This window comes from Camelus ferus, chromosome 1, assembly GCF_009834535.1.
Source record: "Camelus ferus isolate YT-003-E chromosome 1, BCGSAC_Cfer_1.0, whole genome shotgun sequence".
Taxonomy (NCBI): Eukaryota; Metazoa; Chordata; class Mammalia; order Artiodactyla; family Camelidae; genus Camelus; species Camelus ferus.
In genome coordinates, this window is record NC_045696.1 from 56,740,711 (window position 1) to 56,764,425 (window position 23,715).

At 36.0% G+C, this 23,715-nt stretch overlaps 2 protein-coding genes across 4 annotated transcripts in view; one reads left to right on the forward strand and one right to left on the reverse strand.

Moving 5' to 3' along the window:
* Window positions 1–9,156, reverse strand: part of RABL3 (RAB, member of RAS oncogene family like 3) — a 32,364-nt gene extending 23,208 nt beyond the window's left edge. Inside the window, exons 1-2 of the mRNA XM_006190490.2 lie at window positions 9,059–9,156; window positions 3,528–3,619 (exon numbers count right to left, since the gene is read on the reverse strand). Of these exons, the coding sequence (XP_006190552.1) occupies window positions 3,528–3,619; window positions 9,059–9,104 (138 nt within the window). The 5' untranslated portion in view covers window positions 9,105–9,156. The remainder of the gene's footprint in view (window positions 1–3,527; window positions 3,620–9,058) is intronic.
* Window positions 9,157–9,260: 104 nt separating this feature from the next.
* Window positions 9,261–23,715, forward strand: part of GTF2E1 (general transcription factor IIE subunit 1) — a 36,214-nt gene continuing 21,759 nt past the window's right edge. Inside the window, exons 1-2 of one of the 3 annotated variants that reach the window (XM_006190491.2) lie at window positions 9,261–9,391; window positions 13,949–14,426. In XM_006190491.2, the coding sequence (XP_006190553.1) occupies window positions 13,979–14,426 (448 nt within the window). In that variant the 5' untranslated portion in view covers window positions 9,261–9,391; window positions 13,949–13,978. Of the gene's footprint in view, window positions 9,572–13,948; window positions 14,427–23,715 lie in introns of all 3 variants that reach the window. The other 2 variants (XM_032480073.1, XM_014564145.2) reach the window with 2 other exon arrangements.

Genomic DNA, 23,715 nt, shown 5'->3' on the forward strand with positions numbered 1-23,715 from the left:
CTTGCTTTCATAATTAAGAGTAGCCATGCATTTATATTGGTCCCTTTGGACTTAGGGCAACAAAATTAGAACACAGTGATGAATGAAGACTACCACAAAGTAAAACTTTTTTCCCCTTTTCCCTTCAGTTCAGTTACAAATACTCTGTATTACATACTAAATCCAAAATGTTAATAATTACTGAATACAGACTTTATACTTTAAGCTCATTAGCTTCACCCAGCACTTGAAATTAAACAACTACATTATCACCTTTACCATCTATTTTTAGTTGGCTCTTAACATGTGAAATGAGCTAAATGGGGCAACTGTTTTTAAGGGTGTGTATTCATGGATCTCTACTGACTCCAGAGATTCCCTCTCACAGGTTTCAGTAACACAGAAGCTGTAATTGCAACACAAAAGATGCTACAGAAGAAAGTGTTCTTCCAAGTTATTTAGGTAAAGGCTTCAGTAGATTTAATCATTCTTGCTAGAGGTAAGAACTTTCACTTTATTATAATAGTCAAAATGATTTACATGTCTATCAGAACTTTCCTTAAGATTATCACTTAAAAATGCCTTTTACTTACGTTGTCACTCAAGAAATACATTCTTCTCAAAGACAGAGGACAGATCAACCACCCCAATTCAATGAAGAGTAATAAAAGCAAGATCACTTTCAGCCCCACATGCCCTACTCTTCCACAATAATGCAATTCAGGCCAGACTGGCTTTAAAGGAGTCAGTAACACACTCTTTTCAGTAAAATGTTACATTATTACATGACACTTGTCTTCGACTACTGTAGCCTTTATTCCAGTCTCCCTTTGGGCAGTTTTATGTGCTCCCCAATGTTCCCTGGAACTATGGAGGAAGTTCAAAAATCTGCAGTCTTTCAAAAGCTAACTCAAGGGAATTCCAATTTCACTTTCTCCAAAAGCAGTGGTTTCCAAAGGAAACTGCTACTGTTACTTCTAAAACTTGGTCAGTCTTGAGAACTAACTAATCTCATACCGATCTGCTCTCTGGGACTTAACAGAAATACTCCTTGCAGATATAACCCTAAGTTTCCACCTTCATATACAGGGCACTGCTAATATAAAGTCTCTTTTGAAATTTTGCCACCAGCTACACGCAAGAAATTTTACATCCCTGTTATCCTCAGTTACCACACACTGTAACTGATTTCTTGTATTCCATTCCCAAACTGCTTTCTTGTATTCCATTCCCAAACTGCTTTCTACCCATTACTCAACCCCAATTGTTTCCTTCCTCCAAATCTTTCCCTTATTCACCTGGAACCTTACTCCTGGGTAATAAAATTCCATTATATCCTTATCTTCAACCTCACTGTATTAGCTGATGTAAGTCTCTATCCTGAAGACACAACTTCTCCTACTGCTCTCTCATGTGGATGCTGTTCACTCTTCCACATTCTAATTACCCTGGAATTTAAAAATTGGAAATACCTTGAATACTCTCCAAAGCTACTTTCAGTAGAGTATTCCTCTACCCTTATATTTAAAAATGTGTGTTTTCTTCCATATCTAACAATTTGGGAACATGGCAGGCTGAAATGACACAGACAGGTCCCCTCTGATTTCAAATTCATGGAAATACCATTAAAATATTTTTTAAAAATAAAAAGGACAAGCTCAAGAGAAAGAAAAGGAAATTCCCCAGATGCTAGAAATGAGGAAAGAACTTAGAGTGCAAAGTGGGACCTGACCCAGATTCATATACAGCTTCAGGGGTTGGTCCCCGGAGTTTTAGTGCCCATCCAAGAATAGCGATCTGTTTTCCAGCTTTAAAGGAAAGAGTATATGCAGGTGAATGACAAAATACAGGTTTCCTTCGTGAAATGTGGACCCTTGATGAGCAGCCAGTCAGTGAAAGAGAGCAGGAAAAACTGTCCACTGGCTCAGGGAAGCAGGAAAACCTTTTTGTCAGAGACCTTGAGTAGGGATGACAAAGAGATGAAAAGTCAATAAAAAATGGAGACCACAATCAGATATTGGGGGCATTTACATTATCAAGGTGGCATGGAAATTCCATGATGAGAAATTACAATGATCACTGAAATCTCTAGGGCTCTGGCAGCAACAGAAATGGAAAGGCACTGTACCCTCACAACAAACCATACAAGATTTCCAAAGGGAAGAGGGGAAAAAAATCCTGCTGAAGATGCAGGTATTTTCAAAGAATTGCAGATCATAGAAGAGGTACATTCCCATGAAGTAGAGTCAGCATATACATCAAATAGGAAATCTATCACCTACCCAGAAAAAAAAAGAACAATTCAAAAGAAACCATGAAATATTATGTTGAAAATAATGATTAAAATAAAAGGTAAAACCATAATGAAAGATCAGAATATTTTGAACAATTTTGACACTTGAAAAAGAACCAAAAGGAACATCTAGAAATTAAAAATTACAGTTACTGAAATGCAAAACTGAGTGGGTATATTAAAAAACAGATTAGACATAGCTGAAGAGATTCTTAGTTAACTGGAAGGCAGGTATGAGTACACCATCCAGAATACACCAAGGAGAAAGAACAGAAAACATGAAAATGCAATTAAAAGATGAGGAGGACAAAAATACAACAGAAATTCAAAAGAAGATGATAGAGGGAATGAAAGTAGGCAAACAGATAATGGCTAAAAATTTTGAAAAATGAAGACAGACATGAGACACACAACTTCTGAACAAGATGATTAGAAACTAATCCACCCCAGGCATAGGTTAGCAGAACTACAGAACATCAAAGACAAGACAAATTTTTTTCTAAAGCAACTAGAGGGAAGAAATTACCTTAAAAAGGAATAATAATTAGGCTGACAGAAGATTTCTAATCAGCAATATGTCACAGACTGTGGAACAATAGCTTCAAGGAACTGAAGGAAAATAACTCTCAATCTAGCTAGCTACCTCCCTATTTATTTCTTAACTCAATGGAAACAGGTATGCCAGCAGAAGGGGAGCCTTGGACAGGACTAGGCAGAATTAGGAAGACCAACAACATCTGGGAAGATAGTTAATAAAGTGGAAACTGCCCTGTGTTTCCTAAATGTGAGGTGGGACAGATGACCTAGACAGGAAGCTCTAGAAGCTTTTGTCTGCGCACTACAATTCTAGCCAAAAGTTGGCTGTCTTAGTGACAAAGGCTTAGGCAGAATTATTTATGGAGTATGTTAAGTGAATTCTAGATGTATAGCATAGTCATTAAAACTGAAGTTTCTGGCCTCAGACTAAGTGGTATCAAATCTTGACTCTGTTTCTTATGAACAGAATGAATTTGATCAAGTTACTTTACCTTCTCTATGCCTTAATTTTTGCAACTATATGTCAGTTTAAAAGACTAAAAAAGCAAAATAAGTGTTCAACATTTGACATAGTATCTAGCACAGAGTTGGTGCTTAATAAAGCCCAGCTATTATTGTTACTAGCCTTGACTACAGTGCTGTAATTTGATCATTTGATCAGTTTGAAGGAATTATCTTTAATATGACACTGGAAAACTAAAATATAAGAAACACATACTCTGACATCTACTGAGCAGCCCACAGTCCATGATGGATTTCCCAGAACTTGATTTTGGCACAGAAGATGAACTAGTGAAGATTTCCCAACACCTGTAAAAGACACAAGAACTACAGTCATATAAAAGTCATGCTGAAATCTATTATGGCAAAAGGGAGACTGAGTATATGCAGTAATAATGATATGAAAAGCATGGTTATTTAAAGGGTGTTCATGCCACAACCATTTAATAAGCTTTATTAATAAAGATGGTTAAGAATACTGGTTCTCTCAACTTTAGCACCAAAATCCCCTGGAGGGCTTGTGGAAACACAGAATGTGGGGTCTTGCTCCCCAGTCATAACTGAAAGTCTGTACCTCTTAATTCCCTGTACCTATTTCACCCCTCTCTTACTCTTCCTAGCAACTACCAATTAGTCCTCTGCATCTGAGTCTGTTTTCATTTTGTTTTGTTCATTTATTTGCTTTATTTCTTTAGATTCCAAATGTAAGTGATATATAATATTTGTCTTTCTCTGTCTGATTTATTTCCCTTGGCATAATACCTTCTAAATCCATCCATGTTGTTGAAAATGGCAAGATTTCATTCTTTTTATGGCTGAGTAATATTCCACGCACACACATACATTTTCTTTATCCATTCATCTATCTATGGACACATCTTGACTATTGTAAATAATGTGGCAATGAACACAGGGGTGCATACATTTTTTCCAATTAGTGTTTTTGTTTTCTTCAGGTAAATACCCAGAAGTGGAATTGCTGGATCATACATTCAGTAGTTCTATTTTTAATTTTTTGAGGAGCCTCCATACTGCTTTCCATAGTGGCTGCATTAATTTACAATCCCACTAACAGCATGTAAGTATTCCCTTTTCTCCACATCCTCAACAACACTTGTTGTCTTTTTGATGATAGCCATTTCAAAGATGTGAGGTGATATCTCATTGTGGTTTTGCTTTGCATTTCTCTGATAGAGATATTGAGCATCTTTTCATGTGTATGTATTCTTTGGAAAATGGTCTATCAGGTCTTCTGCCCATTTTTAAACTGGATTGTTTTTGATATTGAGTTGTATGAGTTCTTTACATATTTTGGATATCCCCTTATCATGTATGTCATTTGCAAATATCCTCTCCATTCAGTAGGGCAGACTTTCTTTTCTTATAGATTTCCTGGGTTCAGGATACTCAAGTTACTAATGCTGGGGCTAGTATTTGGAGATCTGTATGAAGAGGAAAAGGAATGAGCTATCCCTGCATATTTGTGTGTAGAGTTACTCTTTCAGTTAATACATTTTGGGATTCCATTATGACAAGCATAGTTCGTGAATCTTTATGCATCACTAGTTGTACCATAAATTTAGACCACCTTTTTGTGTGAATTATTGAGTATGGACCTAACACTACTATAAAGTTATATTTACAGACAATCTAGAAAGTACAGAAAAAAGAAGAAAAAAATCACCTGAAGAGCAGTATTGTCAACATGTAGATTTCATTTCATAAGCAGGGTTTTTCTATAAGCAGGTTGTTATTGTGAATATATACAAAATGTACACAGTATACTTAAAACAATGAAATAAAAGTTCATTTGTCTTTTTTTAGATTCAACATATAAGTGATATCATGTGGTATTTTTCTTTCTCTTTCTGGCTTACTTCACTTAGAATGACATTCTCTAGGTCCATCCATGTTGCTGCAAATGACATTTTTATTATTATTTTCTAAGGCTGAGTAGTATTCCATTGTATAAGTATACCACAGCTTCTTTATCCAGTCATCTGTTGATGGATATTTAGGTTGTTTTCATGTCTTGGTTATGGTAAATAGTACTGCTATGAACACTGGGGTGCATGTAGCTTTCTGAATTAAGTTTCCCTCTGGATATATGTCCAGGAGTGGGATTGCTGGATCATATGGTAAGTCTACTTTTAGTCTTTTGAGGAATCTCCATACTGTTTTCCACAGTGGCTGCACCGAACTGCATTCCCACCAACAGTGTAGGAGGGTTCCCTTTTCTCTACACCCTCTCCAGCATTTATTGTTTGTGGACTTTTGAATGATGGCTATTCTGACCAGTGTGACTCAAGTATTGTGCTGTACACCAGAACTGGCACAACACTGTAAACTGACTATACGTCAATAAAAATATATTAAAAAAAGAAAACAATGAAACATAAGCCTTTACTTACACAGCTGGTTTTGTCTGAAATATCCTACCCATTCTCCCCTTCCATTTCCTCTCTCCCGCTGGCCTGGTGAATTAATCTTTCAAGACATAGCATCATTCTAGTTATAAAGACTTTTCTGACTCCATGCAGGTAGAATTAAGCACATCATTCACCATTCTTTGCATCTCCACTGCACACTGTATATTTTCCTAGAAAGTACTTAAAATACACTATCACACTTGCTTGTTTATAGATTTTATTCCATCTGCTAAATTTTAAGTTCTTTGAGGGCTGGGACTGGGTTTTACTCATAGTTTTTATTCCCAGTACTCAGAACAGGGCCTTAGTATTTATTTAATGGCAAAAATTTTCCATGTTATTACAGAATCTTCATAAACATTTTTAATGTCTCCATAGTAGTTCAAAGAGTAGGCACAATGATTTATTTAACCATTTTCTCATTATTAGATATTAGGGTGTTTCAAACATGATGCTAAGAAAAGATCTGTTTAAACTTTTGATTAAAATTTAAAGTATTTTCTTAGTATACCTTCCCAGAAGTGAAATTAATGTGTAAAAGGAGATCAATATTTAAAGTTCTTGATATCTATTGTCAACTTTTATCTTGTTACTCTGCCACCAGCTATATACATAAGCCTGCAGGTCTTGCTTGTTGTACCTCAATAGCATGTAGTTACTTTTTTTGTTAGTTTATAAGACACAAAAAAGTGACATTGTACTTTAGTCTGCATTTCTTTACTTTCTGGTAAAGATACACATAATGATCATCTTTGCTAATCAGTTGTGTCCCTTCTCTATGAATTATCTATTCATTGCTCTACCCATTTATCTATTAGGTTTTAGTGTTATCAATTTACATGACCTCTTTATATATTAGCTGCTCACGTAATTGAGTCAAACATTTTCCCAGATTTCCCTTTCATTAATTTTTTTTTTTACATACAGGCATGTAAGATTTTTGAGTAATCAAACAGCTTTGTATTTACTGCATTGCATCTGATATCTATGGCCTCAGGGCATATTGCTGATTTTTGTGTTTGCATGTAGGTTCATCTATGTTGGAGGCTTATAGCTAGGCATGTAGTCATCAGCTTGATAGAAGGCTTGAGCTTCCAGTTAAGCTTCACTGTGTAGGGTAAACATCTCTACGCAGTAATACTATATAGCTCTCCAAGAATTAACTGCATTGGGTGACAAGCGCTAACAGTGGATGGACTCTAAAGTAAGAACAACTGAAGTACCATGAATAGTGGCTATTTGACTTCTTTAAGAATTTTGGGAGGGTCTGATTCTGTTTTTATCATTAGAACTAAATTAGATCAGAAGAATGCACTTGATTTGCTGGGGAAAAAAAAGTTCAATATAATCAAATAAATGCCAGCTCCAAATAGAGCTGGTAATGTGTTAAGCTCATCCCTCATCTCGGAAAGAAGAGAAAAGAGTATATGTATGTTGGTGAGACTTTCAGGATTTCTTACTAAATTATCAAATATCTCTAGGTGACACAAACAAATTTCTAAACCCAAGTCATTCCTTTATATATTTGTGAAATCCTTAAAATTTCACAGAGGCAATAAGCCTTTATTCAAAAGTAAACTTTGAAGTTTGAGTACAAAGACAAATGAAGTGTAAAAAGTATATTCTAATCTGTCAGATAGCAAATCACTGTTAAAAGAGAACTGATAAAAAAGCAATAACTGACTTTGCACACACAGCCTAACATCAGTGAATGAGTAACAAGATCAATCACTTTCCTAGTGGGCATGGTTGTCTTCTGTTTTACAACTGAACTATAATAATAATGTCAAAAAGCTTACTAATTGCCTGATCACTTTTCCAAATTTAATGCAGCAGATAATTCAACCCTGTTATGTAATGCATTGATGCCACAGTTATAACTCTAGTACCTAACTCAGTGCCTGCTATGTAGTAAGTATTTCAGTTTTTTTGTAGGGGGAGGGGAGAGAATAAAATGACTAGTTCGAACAATATGTAACATGAAGGGATTGTTAGATGCAATAGAAAGGGAATTATAAATGACAGAGAACATCTACTTCACATAACATGAAGAACTCTCTGTTAGCTCTGGATTCCAGTTCTAAATTCTACTTGGTGATGCTTTTGTGAAGTCCATTTAGATCACCATTGCCTTCTTTATCTGTAAAACTGAGTGTTTTTATTAAATTAACTTCACCATTTCAAGTCAAAGAACTAAAGTTGACATAAATTGGATTATCTTCATAGAACTTCATAATGCAACTTTCTGAATGGAATATTAAATGATGCTCTTTGTAAGGCAAATGATCTTCAGGCAATGTGAAAGGTTCTTAACCTCCTCCCCTCAACAATTTTATTCAGTTTGGGAAAGTTAGTTTTCAAGCTCTCCGGAGTATGTTCTTTCCACCTCCAAGCAACTGACAAAATGTCTTCGCTCACAGCAACATCCAAAGGTCAACCCCACAAAAGTGCATCTATGAAATGCAAGGTTACCATTTATTTCAAGTTCTAAAGGCGCTTAAGAGTGGAAGTTATGAATAACAGGATAGTGAAGTGAAGGAGGGGGAAACGCAGACTTCAATTTCAGTTCTCAAACGTCCAAGGTATCAAAAGAATTTTAACACTAGGATTAAACAGGGCTCAGCATTAAGTCCCAGCTGCTTCATAATATGGCCCTTTTAATTTCTCTATTTCTTACAACCTAGCATATAATCGGTTTGCAATAAGATTAAAGAGAACATAAAAATCAAGAAGCCCAGCTGAGAGCAAAACAGGACTTTGAAATTTAATATTTCATTAAATAATATAGGTTACTGTCTGAAGTACGTGAACTCTGGGTTCAAACCAGTTGTCCTTTACATCTCTCCGCCTCACTTTTCTCATCCGTAAAATGGGGTAGGAGGGCTGATTTCAGGATTAAAGGAGTTAAAATATGCAAAACACTTGTAATAATGTCATTCTTCTTAGTGTACTCTGATTTCCTTAATTAACAAAATCTGTTTGAGACGGTCCTAACTTCCGTCTCAGCCCAGCGCCCAATACTCAGTATCTCCATATCTTTTAAAACAAAGGATCACTTGGCTGCGGTCGCCCGAGACCGACGAGAAACCTGCGAAAGCCGCGAAAACGCCGGGCGCTGCGCCCCCCACCCGTGATACGCCGCTGCTTCGTCAAATAGAGCAAAGTCCTCTGGGAAACGTAGTCTTTGGGTCTTGAGAGGGATTTCAGCCACAGGTCAGAGTCAGTTGGCTGCGGTGGGGAGATGGGGGAGAGCGAAAGGGGAGGATTCTCGGATAACTCAAAAGTGTCGGGAGCCCCAAGGTTGGGTTAAGCGGCTCACCTGAGTCTCCCAACACCAGTACCTTCACCCGATCCAGAGACGCCATCTTGCCACTGCCTTGCTGGGGTTAACGCCTATTCCGGGATTGTAGACCAATCAGAGCTGGGTATGGAGGGCGGAGCCTTCAACGTCATTGGCCAATCGGAGCGTGACTGTCTTGATTGAAGGCGTCACTGTGCTGATTGGCCCGCCTGGCTAAAAGTAGCGGGTGGTTTCCGAAGCTGGTCGCAGGATTAGGGCGTTTTCTTTGTCGCACGAGTGGCGTGGCTCGTTTAAGCCGGTAGTTGAGGCGCTGAGGGAAGCTGTAGTGGGAGTGTTCGAGGATTCGCTTTGGTAAACCTTGTTCCCTGTTCCTTGTTCTCGGCTCCCTGGCCAGGCGTGGCATTTCAAGGTGTCCTCTCCTCATTGCTCCGTTCTCCTTAGCTATCCTCCACCCCCTTACTCTCTTGACTTGTTCTCTTCTTGGTCCTCCAAAGAACCATTGACCCCGGAGCGGCCCATGTGCGACCTCGGGTAGGACGGGCTTGGCTGCGCTGAGTGTGGCCCCTGGACTCACCTGGCAGAGTCCGAGGGAATTTAGGGTCTCGGGGGTCTCACAGTGGGGAGGAGGTGAACATTACTGAACCGGGCTGGTGGAGGCCAGCTGCTTCGGAGGTTTCGCGGTGATATGCCTCTTTATGTACGAGGGCCTGCAGAGTGCCGTGAAATATGGTAACTGAGAAAACCAGTTGGATGTGTAGAATTCAAGTTCTTTTTAGAGCTGGAATAGTAGTAGTGTACTGAAATAATCTGTACAGGATGACAGGACTCCCTACATCCGCTCCTTTTATTTTACACCCTGCAGTCAACACAATCCTTTAAAATCGCGAATTTGATGCTGTCATCTTCTGCTTAAAACTATTAGAAGTTTAAGAAGAGGGTTTCCAATACCCTATCATTTTCTCCGCTGGAAACTGCAGTGGAGGAAGTGAATTGGGGGAAGGCTGGCAGGGTGGGCATGTTTGAAGAACACGTGCTTGGGAGACCTACTGAAAGGAAGTACTTGACCAGCTGTGCTCCATACTGCAAACTCAGTAGTGAACAAGGTTAAGCCTCTGGTCTCCGACATAGACTTGGAGAAAGTATGTCTATTCAGTGCAAGGAAGAAGGGGAAAGAGCTATGGGAACACGTGAAAGGGGAATCATTCTAAGCCCCTAAGGGAAACCTGGAAAGATCTCTTTGAGGAAATGTCATTTGAGTGAAGGATGATTAGAAGGGACTTTGGGCTTAGCTGAGGGGACAGACAGAACAACATGTGCAAAAGTCTGGGAGCAGGGAATGCTTATGTGGCTCATGAAACTGAGAGAATGCCAGTGTGGCTGGAGATGAGGCTGATAGGGTAGATGGAATGTAGAGTGCATTCATTTCAACTTTGTTTCTCCAACTCTGTGCCTGATGCACAGTAGTCCTTAAATGTTTATATGATTAGAATATATATGGTTCAAAAACAAAACAAAACAAAACAGCTTGCCTTTGGGGGTCTGGGCTAGGTAGGGTGGTAGGTGAGGTTGGGAGGTGACTGATGGACTCTGAGGCTAAAAAGAAGAAACAAGGCCTGGCTCTCAGAGGTCACATACTCAAAAGTCTCCAGAGGCCAGCCAAGCTTCATTTGTTTAAAAGGATTCTACTCTGCTCTTCTAATCTACTCTTTAGCTTATTGTTTCCACGTGGGAACATGGCCTCACTTGTTTCTTCATATAGTTCTGACTTTCATGAGGAGCTGAAAATGGAAATTTATGTGAAATCTCATGATTTTAAAATGTCAACCACTAATCAGAAAAATTACAAAACATTCATTCTTTGAGTCAAACGGTGTGGCATAGGCTGCTAGTTTGAGAACTCAGACCTAAGTATTATGAAATCTTGAGATTGAGGAGGTTTAGTGTTAAGTGAGGAAGTAGAAGTGGTGAAAGAGAGAACATAGTGGTCAGGAAGGAGGATTTTAGAATGTAGAGATTTTGAGCAAGGTGTCACAGCATGACTTCTTTGCTGAGCTCTCCATTTGTTCAGCTACCTGCTGGACATCTTCACAGTAATACTCTAGTATTTCCTCAAAGGCAAGCAACTAGAAGTGAATGCCAAGTTCCTCTTCAGGTGTTAACCTATTTCTCATAGTAGTACTTTTCTCTTTCCAGTTACACTAGCTCAAAGCAAATAGCTATATGTTATTGTTTAATGGATATAATGTTTCAGTTTACAAGGTGAGAAGAATCATGGAAGTGGATGGCAGTGATTATTGGATAACATTATAAATGTGTTATTATTATACCTATCACTAAATTGTATACTTAAAAATGTTGGTAAATTTTTTGTTATGTGTATTTTATCACAATAAAAAAATTGGGAAAAAACCAAATAACTATTTAAAAATTTCCTACTTTGTAACTCCATTTCCAATAATTGTTGGATCCTTTTGATTTTGTTTCTCTAATAAGTTTCATTCACCCTGTCCTCTTCTAATTTTTTCTTCTCTTTCGTGGTTTAGGTTTGATTACTATAGCTCTCAATACTTCCACAGTGCTTCCATCTTCACTTACTTCACCCATTTCTCAAATTGTTGTAAGAATCACTTTTCTAAGTAGGAAGTCATTATGAATGCCAATATTTAATGAAATTCTAATGATACCAGCTTTGAAGGCAGAACACTTTACATGAATTACTTCATTTAATCCATACATCAACTCTATGAGAAAGGTTCTGTTAGTCACTTTTTATATATGAGGAAACTGAGGCTGAGAATATCCAACTGGGATTCAAAACCCAAAACTATTGTACTGAAAAGTTATGTCACTCCCTTGCTCAAATCTTTAGGGCCCCCTATGGTGTCTGAGGCAAAGGAAACAGGCTTAATGCTAGGTGACACAACGCCCTTCCCATGCAGGATGTGCTTTGGCGGGGTCTGTAGTAGCCAGGCACCCAGTTTGTTGGTTGCAGTGGTCAGGGACTTATTCTGTATATTAGAGTCACCTAAGAAGCTTTAAAATTAGTGTGATGCCTAATCTGGCCCTCTCAGACTAGCTGAAACAGAATCTCTGGGATGGGGCCCAGGGTGGGTATTGTTAAATGCACCCCAGATTATTCTACTTTATAGCCATGGTTGGGAACCATTGGTCTGGAAAATGGAGTATACGGGGTGGAAGGTCAGGTAGGGGAATACAATAGTAGGAAATACTGGAAAAAGTAGGTTATTTTGACATTTGCCATCCTTTGGACTGTTTCTGAAGCCACATATTGGTATATTCTGCCAACTGTTAAGCATGTAAAACAAAACAAAATAAAACAAAATGAAACAAAACAAAACAAAAAAACCCAAAACCGGGTTCAAGTACAATGTGTTGACCAAATTGGAAAGAACAAAATGTTTCTAATGATACGTTAGGATATTACTTCAGTGTTTTGCCCAGGCACTTGCTTGGCATCCCTAAGCCTTGGGATAACAGGAGGACTCTAGGCCCACAGGTTTGGATCTAGGTGCTACTTTGTTATCTCTTATGTACAGTCATGCCTCAGTATATATACTTTATTATAACTGACTTTGCTTTTATTTTTCCTTTATTACAGGTAGGGCATTATATTCTACCCCCCAAGTATATGTATATATTGGTTATTTAGGAATATCTTTTTAATATAGTACTGTGGATATAAAAATATTTCTTATAAAAGAAGTATTAAACCTGATAAGGTTGAAAACCACTGATTTTAAATAAAAAGTTCAGTAGAAGCTAGTATTAACAGAATATGATTCCTTATTGAAATAGTTCAATGGGATGTCTATTAAAAATATCCTTAGGGTTTAGGTAAATTTCATTTTATATAATCTGTGTGGGTAGCCTGGCTGTTTTTAGTTTAGGATGTATTAAATTGATATGGATGCTATCTTTATTAATAAGTGCTTCCTAAGCATGTTACATTCTCATTTATTTGTCACAGCAACCTCACTGTGGTAGTTGATATCCTTATTTCTCAGAGAATAAAGTGTGGCTTGAGGTTGCTTAAGGGATTGCTTAGGATCACACAGCTACTAAAACAAAGCTGTCTGGCTAATTCCAAAGCCCAGGCTTTTTAACATATGAAACTCTAGCCCATGTCAGTTTGGGCTTCTAGAAGATAGCTTTCTGGGTATAATTAACTTCTGCTTTGTCTTACAAGGGATCCCGTATTTAAGGGTATCTTGGTGTTTGTTGTTGTTAACTGTTTTTAAGAACTGTATTGCATTTACTTAATTGGTCATTTAATTTTTCAAGGTTGGTAAAACTGTCTGGAACTATTTGTTAATTTCTTCCAGATTTATAACAGTAATTTTGCCAAGCATCCCAGCTAGTGATTACTTATGTGTTCATTGGTTTGTTGTGATTTTATTGTGAGAACATGACTATATACAACATCCTAGAATCTATCTTGGTGGAAAAATTTTACTCAAGGAAGACACTTAAAAGAATATGCTAACTGCTAAGTTTCTCAGGGGGTTTTCAGCATTCACAAAGATCTGTAGCATTGAGAATAATGAGACTTCATTTAGCTTTTTTTGTGTTTCTCTTTATTAAATAAAGTGGACTTGATATAATACATCACTGCTATAAAGTAATAAGTTACTTTTTGGAACTAAGCACACTCAGTCTTGAAAGTAACCGTTTAAGAAATATGTCAAGCTTTTCAGGTGTAATCTTTTGTGTACTCTAGAGGAAAATCTTGTTCTCTGTTACATGCTTAGGCATTACTAGCCTTGAGTACCTTTGTGGCACTTCAAGAATAGTGGTTACCAGCAACCAATAATGGGTTGATTATTCTAGATTTAAAATAATTACTTTGTCCTTATGCCTAGCTAATTTTCTCTTTTTTTCTGAATTCAGTACATTTAAAATTGAAGTTTGCTGCTAAAGATGGCAGATCCAGATGTCCTCACCGAGGTTCCTGCAGCATTGAAGCGATTAGCCAAGTATGTGATCCGGGGGTTTTATGGTATTGAGCATGCTTTGGCCTTGGACATCTTGATCCGAAACCCCTGTGTGAAAGAGGAGGACATGTTGGAGCTGCTCAAGTTTGATCGGAAACAACTTCGATCAGTCTTGAATAATTTAAAGGGAGACAAGTTCATCAAATGCAGAATGAGGGTAGAGACTGCTGCAGATGGGAAAACTACTCGTCATAACTACTACTTTATCAATTATCGTACTCTTGTTAATGTGGTAAAATATAAATTGGACCACATGAGAAGGAGGATTGAAACTGATGAGAGAGATTCCACCAACCGGGCTTCCTTCAAATGTCCCGTCTGTAGTAGTACGTTTACAGATTTAGAAGCTAATCAGCTCTTTGATCCCATGACAGGTGAGATTTTTCTAGTTTATGAATCTTTCTTTTAAGTAACTTTTTAAAATAAAGTGTGTATCCTTTTTCTTAAATTGATTCATCTAATTTTTAAACTAATCATGTATTTCATTGTAAAAGTGAATTTATTGGTATAAGTCAGCATATAGTCAGTCTTAATGTCCTGTTTGACTGTCATACTACTTTTAGAAGCTTTTGCAAAGCCTTTCTCTTTCACAAGGCGGTGTACTCATCCATGGACTGTCCTTTCACCCATGGCCCTCCTACCTCTGCTTCCACCCCCATCCCTTATTTATAGGTAATCTAGAGGGTTGACTTTCTCTACCACTTTGAGGCTATTCTGACTTTATTGACTTTACTTTTGACCTCTTCATTCAACAGATATTTGAGCACTTACTTGTGCCAGTCACTGCCAGACACTTACAATAAATACTTATTATTAGCACTTAAATGCTTTGTTAGTGAAAGTGCAAAGTGCTATCAGGAGTACATAACCAGAGCATATAATCTGGGTTTGGCCTCTGAAGGAAATTAAGAAACAGCAGGGACCTAAAAGATAAGTACAAGTTAGCCAAAGAAATAAGAGAAGGACCCTTTCCAAGTTAACAATAGATATTTAGCTTCTTAGTCATCCATTAATGGAAGAGAATTGTCAACAAGAGTTATAAATTGCTTCATTTAATTAAATACTTTATTTTTAAGAATTTTGTAAACACGGAATTTACAAAACATTTATTTTTAAAAAATATAACGTGCCTGACATTAACATGAAGAGATTTAAAATGCTAAGTTGTATAGTTATTTTATTATTTGTAAATTGGAAAAGAGACTATAGTTTTCCTAATTACTCAGTAGATCAATTTTGTATTAAAAATTTGTAAAAAAAAAATCTATGCAAAGAATCACTGCTGTTAAGTTAGATTGTCTGTTTGTTACGGCTGAATTCAGAAATATAGGTTACTTTTTAATTAATAGATCTGACTTTTAAAAAACTATCTGAAAAATACAATTGAAATTTTTACAGAAATATTTTATTGTAAAAAAATTACAGATTTGTGTGCATGTTTAATTTTCTAACTTTTGTATATGTTATGTATTGTACATTTTAAAGAATTTTTAAAAAATTTAATGGGAAATAATTCCAATATCAATTAAGATTATTAACAAAAAGAGCAATGATAGCCTATGACTTTTTTTTTTCTTTATTTACTATGAAGCAGTCATTTTGGATGAAAAGTCATCTAAAGAATTCACACTTGTGTTAAACATTTAATTGAACCTAAGTATTTACCTTGAAAGGGCTTATCTAGGAGAGATCTTGGTTTTAAGAAAATCTTAATCATCGTGAGTATAAGAATTGCTTGAGTGTGCTATAGAGGAACATAGATGTATCTGGAGTGCTTTCAAAATAGAATAGAAAAGCCTCATGATTTTTGCTATTCACTCTAACAGATTTCTTAAAGGAGCTCTGGGTTTTGGTTTTGTGATTTTCTGCAGATGTTGGTGTTACAGTGGTCATCTTCGTCACTCTTGACTGCAGTGGAAGGTGTTATCCAGTCCCTCAGAGAGGGTAATCTAAAGTAATGTTCTTCTACATTTACTCATCACTTGATTCTTATTTAATTTTATGGAACTTTCTAAAAGGAAGTTATCCTACTACTTATATATCAGTATTTAGGAGACTGATCCATGATGCTCTTTGAAGTTTACCTAGGAGTTGTGTCCGAATGAAACGAGTTGTAATCAACAGGTTGCTTATGGAAGAGATGGTCTAACACCAAATATAGTCAAGGTTATTTGAGTCAGGGAGTTGAGATAGGGTAGGGTGCATGAAAACATTCTGTGAAAGAAAGCTAAAACTGAAACAGTTGTTTTGTGGCCAGTCCGAGCAAAGACTGTATTTTTAATATGAGGGTTATGGTCAATGTGAAGGTGGAAAGAAGGGCTTCAGGAGAGCAAGAATAAGTCACTTTACATTGATATCAGTCAAGGGAGGGTGCCCTGATCAGCCAACATGAATAGCCAACTTAATTGGCAGTTATGTCCCTACAGTGAAGCCTGAGATACCATGATTGAAAATTCTTAATCACTGGGGACCCTCATTCTAAGATTGTACTTGCCTTTTGATTAAATTTGGTTTTTCATTTGGACTTTCCTTTACAGAGAGAGTACGCTGATTAGGTTATACTAGACCCCAATCTGCTTGTCAGTCTGGTTTTGTTTAGTAATGTCTTGACATCCTCCCTTGTTCTATACATTCTCTTTATTTATTTATTTAGTTGGGAGGGAGGAGGTAATTAGGTTTACTTATATATTTATTTTTGATGGAGGTATTGGGGATTGAACCCAGGACCTCATGCATGCTAGGCATGCGCTCTACCACTGAGCTATACCCTCCCCCTGCTATATTCCCTTTAGAAATCTTGGTCTTTTCCCCTCTGTTCCTTTCCTGTTTTGCTCAATATTCATCTCTCATCCTCATTTTGAAGAAAACAGGAAATAAACATTTGGTGTGTGTATCAGAGGAGAAAGAGGGAAGTATTTCCGCTGTAATATTTATGCTCTGCCTGAATTGATAGTCACCACAGTTTTCATTCTAAACCCTGTGCTTTACAAAGCTATTCGATTTCTTGGTTGCTATTTGGAGGTTGATGGGATTTCTGACCAATAAGGGGGTATCTGATGGGCTCCTATCTCCATTCTCATTTCAACAGGTCCTAGGTTTATAAACTAGATTATATTAGTAATTAGAGGGTATTTAGGAATTAGATTTGAAGCCTTCTAGGCTTTACTTCTTCCCTGATAAAAAGTTCTTAACTCAAGTGTATGGGCAACTCTGCCACTGGGTAAAGAGTAATAGCTCCTAGATGAGTGTCCAGAAATTCTGGGCTCAGGAAATTAAGTCCAACAAGAATTGTTTTATCAGTGTTAATTCACACGTTAAAGCCAGTGATTTTCTTACTTCAGTTTATAGCTTTTCCCTCTCCCATCTCTCTTTTTCCTAAGGATTATAGATTCTCTGTATAGTTTCCATTTAGATTTTTACCTTTGGTGTTCTGGGGTTGAGCTCTACAAATGTTTGATGTTTGGTGTGTGTAGCTACTTTATTTTATTAAAGTAGAATAGCCTCGCTTTTTGCGCACTAGTCCCTGGTTTCAGAAACTTAATTAGGCAAAAGCAGCTATTTTATTTCCTGAAATAAGGGGGTCTTATGTAACCAAAATGAAGGTAATATGGGATGAAAGCCCTCAAATCAACAAAATAACATCTTGTGGTTCATAAATACATATTTTAGATTTAGCTAGCTTCTGACCATATAAATAGACTTAGCATTTCTACTTCAGCAATCTCAACCACGGTGATTTAGTTAATGACATTTCTAAGTTAAATTTAGCAACATACATTCCCAAAATGGTGGGGGAGATTGTATTTTCTTTTTAGATGTTAAAGTTAGATGATATGGAAATAGGTTTATATTTTCCATTTTTAATTTAAAAATTATGTAGCCATAATGCCAGAGAAAATTTTGAAGAGAAAAAAAATTAACCACAAAACCACCAGCCTTTTGTGTATTACCTGTAATTACAGTCATAGCCAAGAATAATTTGTGATGTCTTGGTTCCTTAATGTATCAAACTTTCCTGTTTCTATTTAGTGTTCTAAATATGTTTTAATAAATGTGATTTTTCTGCCCTGTTTTCCTTCTCATCTCTTTGGGGCACTTTGTGTTTTTGTTTTTGTTTTTTGGCTGATTTAGATATGACACTTCGAATATTTTTGTGTATATGGCATTTTATTCTTATTTTTTAAGCTTTTCCTTAAGGATTCTCAGCAGAGGAAATATTGGGTGAAAAAATAGTTTTATAGCTTCTGTAAAAGCATGTAAGACACTGTGATTTTATTGTGGATGGTTAATTATTAACAAATAAAATTGTTAGGTGTTTGAATTAGACATAGTTTGGGAGCCCTTATTACTGAATTCATCTAGAGACGAGGGAATCTCATTTTAAATAAATTTTGAAATAAGTTAAATTTTTAAAAAATGGAATCTTAAAAATGTGTATTTGATATAATCTTATAAATAGGAGTTTAGAGATTATCTAGTTTAACTCATCAAATAACGTGTGTGTGGGTACACATACACGTGCCTATGTTGTACTCTGGGGTTTGGAGGATCTTACAAAGAAGTGAGTAAGTGTAGGGCTATGTAAATGTCTAGGATGTTTTAGATTGAGTGCTAGAGAGGAATATGATACAGCTTTCATGGAGATTCAGCTTTTGTGTGGCTCCATGGAAAAGACTTAAAGGCAGACAGATTTTAGAACTAGTGTAAAAGAAGTCTTTAATAAGTAACTCAAAGTGAAATAAGTCTCTAATAAATTACTCTTAAAAATAGCCAACAGTGGAAATAGACCTCTTCTAGTGGTCAGTTCTGAGTCACTCAGCATATTTAAGTAAACTCTATCTATTTGAGATATTCATTTCTAAGTTTGGGGTTAAATCATCTTTCCTTGTGACTGCAGATAATGCTTTTTAGTTTGGACAGATCCACATATCTTCTTTAGACTGATCCCCATAACATTGAAATTCCTCTTCCATTTTTTTAACCTAACATTTTAATACTCTCAGGGTCCTATATCTGCGAGCCTCTTAAAGAATTATTACCTTCATGTTTACCTTTATCAAGCAGGCTACTTTTTCCTGTCTTCATTTCTTTCTACTTGGGAGATGTCTTATAAACAGTGTTTTCAATTCCTGCAATGCTAAAAACACAAATAAACAAAAAGAAATCTTTCTAAGATTATTTTGCTCAGTTGGTGATTTGGAATCTTTGCCGGGGATGAGTTCATTAGAAAATTGTAGTGGAAGCTCAGAGGTATGGATTTTTGGGGGGACTGGTAATGGGGTGGGAGGAAAGTGATTATTAGAATAAGTTAAATAAAAACTAGTTATGGAAAGATAGTAAGGAACAAGTGTCTTCCCTCTTCTACCATTTGCTTTCCACCAAAACCTTTAAGGCTGATTTTTAAAAAAATTTGCTGCTTTTGATTTTCAGGATTTGCGAACTTAAAAAAAAAATCTGTGTTTTATCTTTTTTGTATTTTGATGCTGATTACCTAGGAATGAACTTATTTGTGAAGAATTGCTTTTTGATGCTGACATGCAACATTCCATTGATTATTGTCTTTCAAATAGTCATATTAAAACCACGTGCTTTTTGCTTGCTTGCTGTATGTTGAGGTGAATTTGATTTAGACTTAATTTAGAAAATTTATTACAAACTTTAGTATTCACCCGAGTATCATACTTCAATTTATTGTTTTCCCTCCCAGGCATAGTACATTTTTTTCCCCTTTATAATGAGTTCCAGAATCTAGTCATGATGCATAATTGGACCAAATCTAGATACATCTTTTAAGGAAGGACAGAAACCAATTTCACTGATAAATTGAGTTTTGGGAGTGGAGTTATGTTGTGTACATCATTAGTACATTTGCAATCTTCTGAATTTAAAAATACATTAAACTGCTTCTGTTTTTTTCTTTTTGTATGCAAATGAATATTTTACAGTGCTAAGTATTCTGCAGTGAATTGCTGAAGGATGATTTTTCAAATTCCTTTTTATTATAGGTAAAATAATTGCATAATATATATAACTATGCTTCTCTCTTGTCTGTTATTGTTTTATAATAACAATTCCTTTTTTCTTACATTTCCCCTTGCCCAGTTAAACTGAAGAAACTTGCTGTATGAAATAAGTTTGGAAATTAGAATAAAGGATGACTTTTGAGACTTCAATATTTGACTTAACATTTTAATATATATACCCTTGAATGTTTTGAGTTATAAAAATTTTTACAAAGGACTTTATAGTGCTTTCAAAGAATATGCCAAGAATGTGTAACTTTTGCATATTAAGAGGGAGTTGAGTGCTTCTGGAGAATTCAAAATAACATTTGTTTTCTCTCTTCTAAAAATATGTAAGTAAGATATGAATGTAAACTTGATTAAGACTCAAATACTGAAAAAGTATGTAGCATAAAATGGCAAATCTAGTTTTTCTTCTCTGTGCTCTCCCACTCAGCCCAGTCCTACTCTTACCACCTTTCACTGTTGACAGTGCTTAAATTTTATGATTATTCTTCCAGATTCTTTACATCCCAAACCCCACCTAACTTTCCCTCCCCCATAAGCTCTTTTGGAATCTGAAAAAGCAAAGTGACTCTTAATAAATATTTTGTTGTCATACTGCTGTGGTTATTGATGGCTGGCTAGCTTGTATTAGTATTGTAAGGGTTTTTCAGTGTTTATTATACTGGGTCCTTTTACATAATCAGTGTGTTCAGTGTCATATTCCGAGGGTTTTTTTGTTTGTTTGTTTGTATTTTTAAGCAAGGTTATAAGACAGCAAAGTGACAGTGTATCAGGATTCTAGAGCCCTGGCTGGCTTCCAGTGTTGGGCTATGTTAGTAACTATTCCTTGTGCAAATCCTGTCATCATTGTAGGCCTTTTTTTTTTTAGGATATGTAAAATGGTAAGTTCAGTCTATTCTGTACCATATATGATTTCTCTCAACTCTAATTTCAAAGCACCCTTTCATTTGGAGAGTAATTCACATTTTAAAAGTATAGAGAGGCTTGGGGTTGTTTTATCACTGTTTTAGGATAATGTTAGTCACTTCTGGTTAGTTTCAAAGCTTTGATTAGGAACTGAAACTCCTGGTTTTAGTAGTGTTCATATAGAAAATATCCTGTTTAATTAGGCCATCTTCAGAAATACATTGTGGCATAATGGAGAATAATATTTAGAATTTTTTGGCAGTCTTATTTTCCCCAGCTCCCTAGTTTACTCCCTTTTCTCATATATACATAATCCATAAAATATTCAGTGGGAGAGAAACCAGCATCCAAATATGATTACTAAGGTATTTATGGTGGTTAAATTTTTACAGAGTGGTAAAATTAATTCCATATGTTAGTGATGTATCTTGAAGTTTTATAGTTTCCTCTTTATTTCACTAAAATCCTAGCAGTTCAAGTCTTAGTCATTTGATTTTAAATGGATCTATGAATTGTCTTCTGTTTTATTTTGTTTTTTCTGGAATCTTTTTGAGTGATCTGTTTTGAATGTTCTATCCATTGTATATTTTGGAATGAAGAAGGAGGAAACACAATCCAAATAATATCTAATTATTTGGGGATTTGATTCATAATGTCATCTTTTTTTTCCCCTCAGTTATGATAAATTTCCAAAGCATTTTCTTTTTGTCCAACTAAAGAGGATAAACATTTTTTTTTTTCACTTTGGTTTTGCTTGTACTTATCCATTGTTCTCTTGATGGAATACTCACATAATTAAAATGAGTACCATGTTTGTTAATAAGTAAACAGTTAAATGGAAGACCTTGGCCAGTGTAATAGATACCACCTAAGTTTTCTTTCTGGGTTTAGCAAAAGAAAATGTTAAGTTTGAATTTTGTTGAACGTTACTGTTTGTTTTTTCTTTTGTTCCTAGTCCCTTCTCTCCATGCCTCTGATTCATTTTTGTTTTTACATGTCTTATTTTGGGAGAAAGTTAAAATTGTGTGGATCTCTTTCTCCTTACCCTCCCTCCTTTTTCCCTCTCATTCCAACAAGTAAATCTTTATTTTTTCATTTTGAAGTGATAACTTACCTTAATTAGGAGAGTCCTGAGTCATAGAATTGAGACATTCACATACTACTGAATAGACAACGCTAAAATACAGTTTTAAAATATCTATTTTTAAAAGATCTTTTTTTCTCCCTATTTTCATTGCCTGTTATCTACATCTGGATGAATTTTGATCCTTCTGGCAGACCTGAAACATTAAGACCTAGCTAAGTAAATACCAGGCATGTGATACACATTTAATGTTTGTTAAATAAATTTTTTCCTACAAATCCTCTCTCCTGCTCCGTATTTTTAAAAAATTAGAGCCTATGAATATACATAGGGAAAGGATGTGTAATTCAGGATGGTACAGGAAATTTAGTCTTTTGAGTCAGAAAAATTTATGTTTGATTTCAGCCGTAATGATTTTTGTTTTTAAGCTGTGACCTGGTAAACTTAACTTCTTTGAGTCTTTCCCTCATGTGTTAGATTGGATGATACTGTTGCACAGACTTGACCATGATGAATATGTGGGAATATTTGTAAAGTAGCTTTTCTTAGTTTTTTTCTGGCTTATGGATGTATATGATCAAACAAATATGTTACCATTGAATTCTTTTCTCCTTATATCATCATTTGTCAAGCTTTGCCTAAAGAATGCTTGTAGCCTACATTTTCTCTCTGCTGCCACATTCTTGAATCTAGTTTGCACATTCTCCCTTATGTGGCTTCTTGATCTTATGTTTGGCAAGGGAAAGATGGTAAAGCACTCTGAGTTTCCATTCCAATTTCTTCTCTTATTCTTGAGTAGTATATTCTGTGCACACTACTTAGCACAGGGTGGTCCAGTTTCAAAAAGAGTTGGGATATTTATCATATTGATTTCTTAACAGCAGCTCTTCACCAGGGGTATGCATTAGAATTCTTTGTGGAACTTTCAAAATTTACATCCCTGGCCCCCATTCCAGACCTGTTGAATCAGCATCTTTGGGGCAGGGCTGGGGTATTAATTAAAAATTCTTCCAGTGATGTTCATACATTCAGTTAAGAATTGGCTTATTGGAAGACCATCTTAAGCCACTAAGGCAGATTAATATTTATATATTTATTTGGATAACCTCATGTTCTTCTCCAGAATTCTTTAATCACTTTCCTGTTACTAAAGAATAAAGTCAAAATGAAGCTTGACATTGAAGTTATGGCCACTGTAGTTTATCCTGTTGATTCTGATTTTTACCATTCTTTTTGATAACTATATTCCTAGTAGTCTGATATTGCAGTTTACTATTATTTTCAACCACTTACTTCTTTTATAATCATCTAGAATGTCCTGTTCTCTTCCCCCATTCCTTGGTCTCTTTAACAACTGCTTTTCTTCTAAATTTTATCTCAAAAGGCACACCTTCTCCATAAACCTGTAGAGCCCTCAACTAGAAGTCATATTCCTTCTTTGAACTGCAGAACACTTATGTGCTTTATTTTTGCACTGATCTTAGATCATGTTTATCTCCAGATACCTTTCATCTCTATTAAACTTTAAGCTTCTTGGTGACAGACTCTGTGTCTGTATGTGTTGCACTCATACCACTCAGTAGAGTGGAACTTTGTTGTACCAAGTATGTGCTGAGCCCCACCCCACCTTCTGGTTTTAGGAAA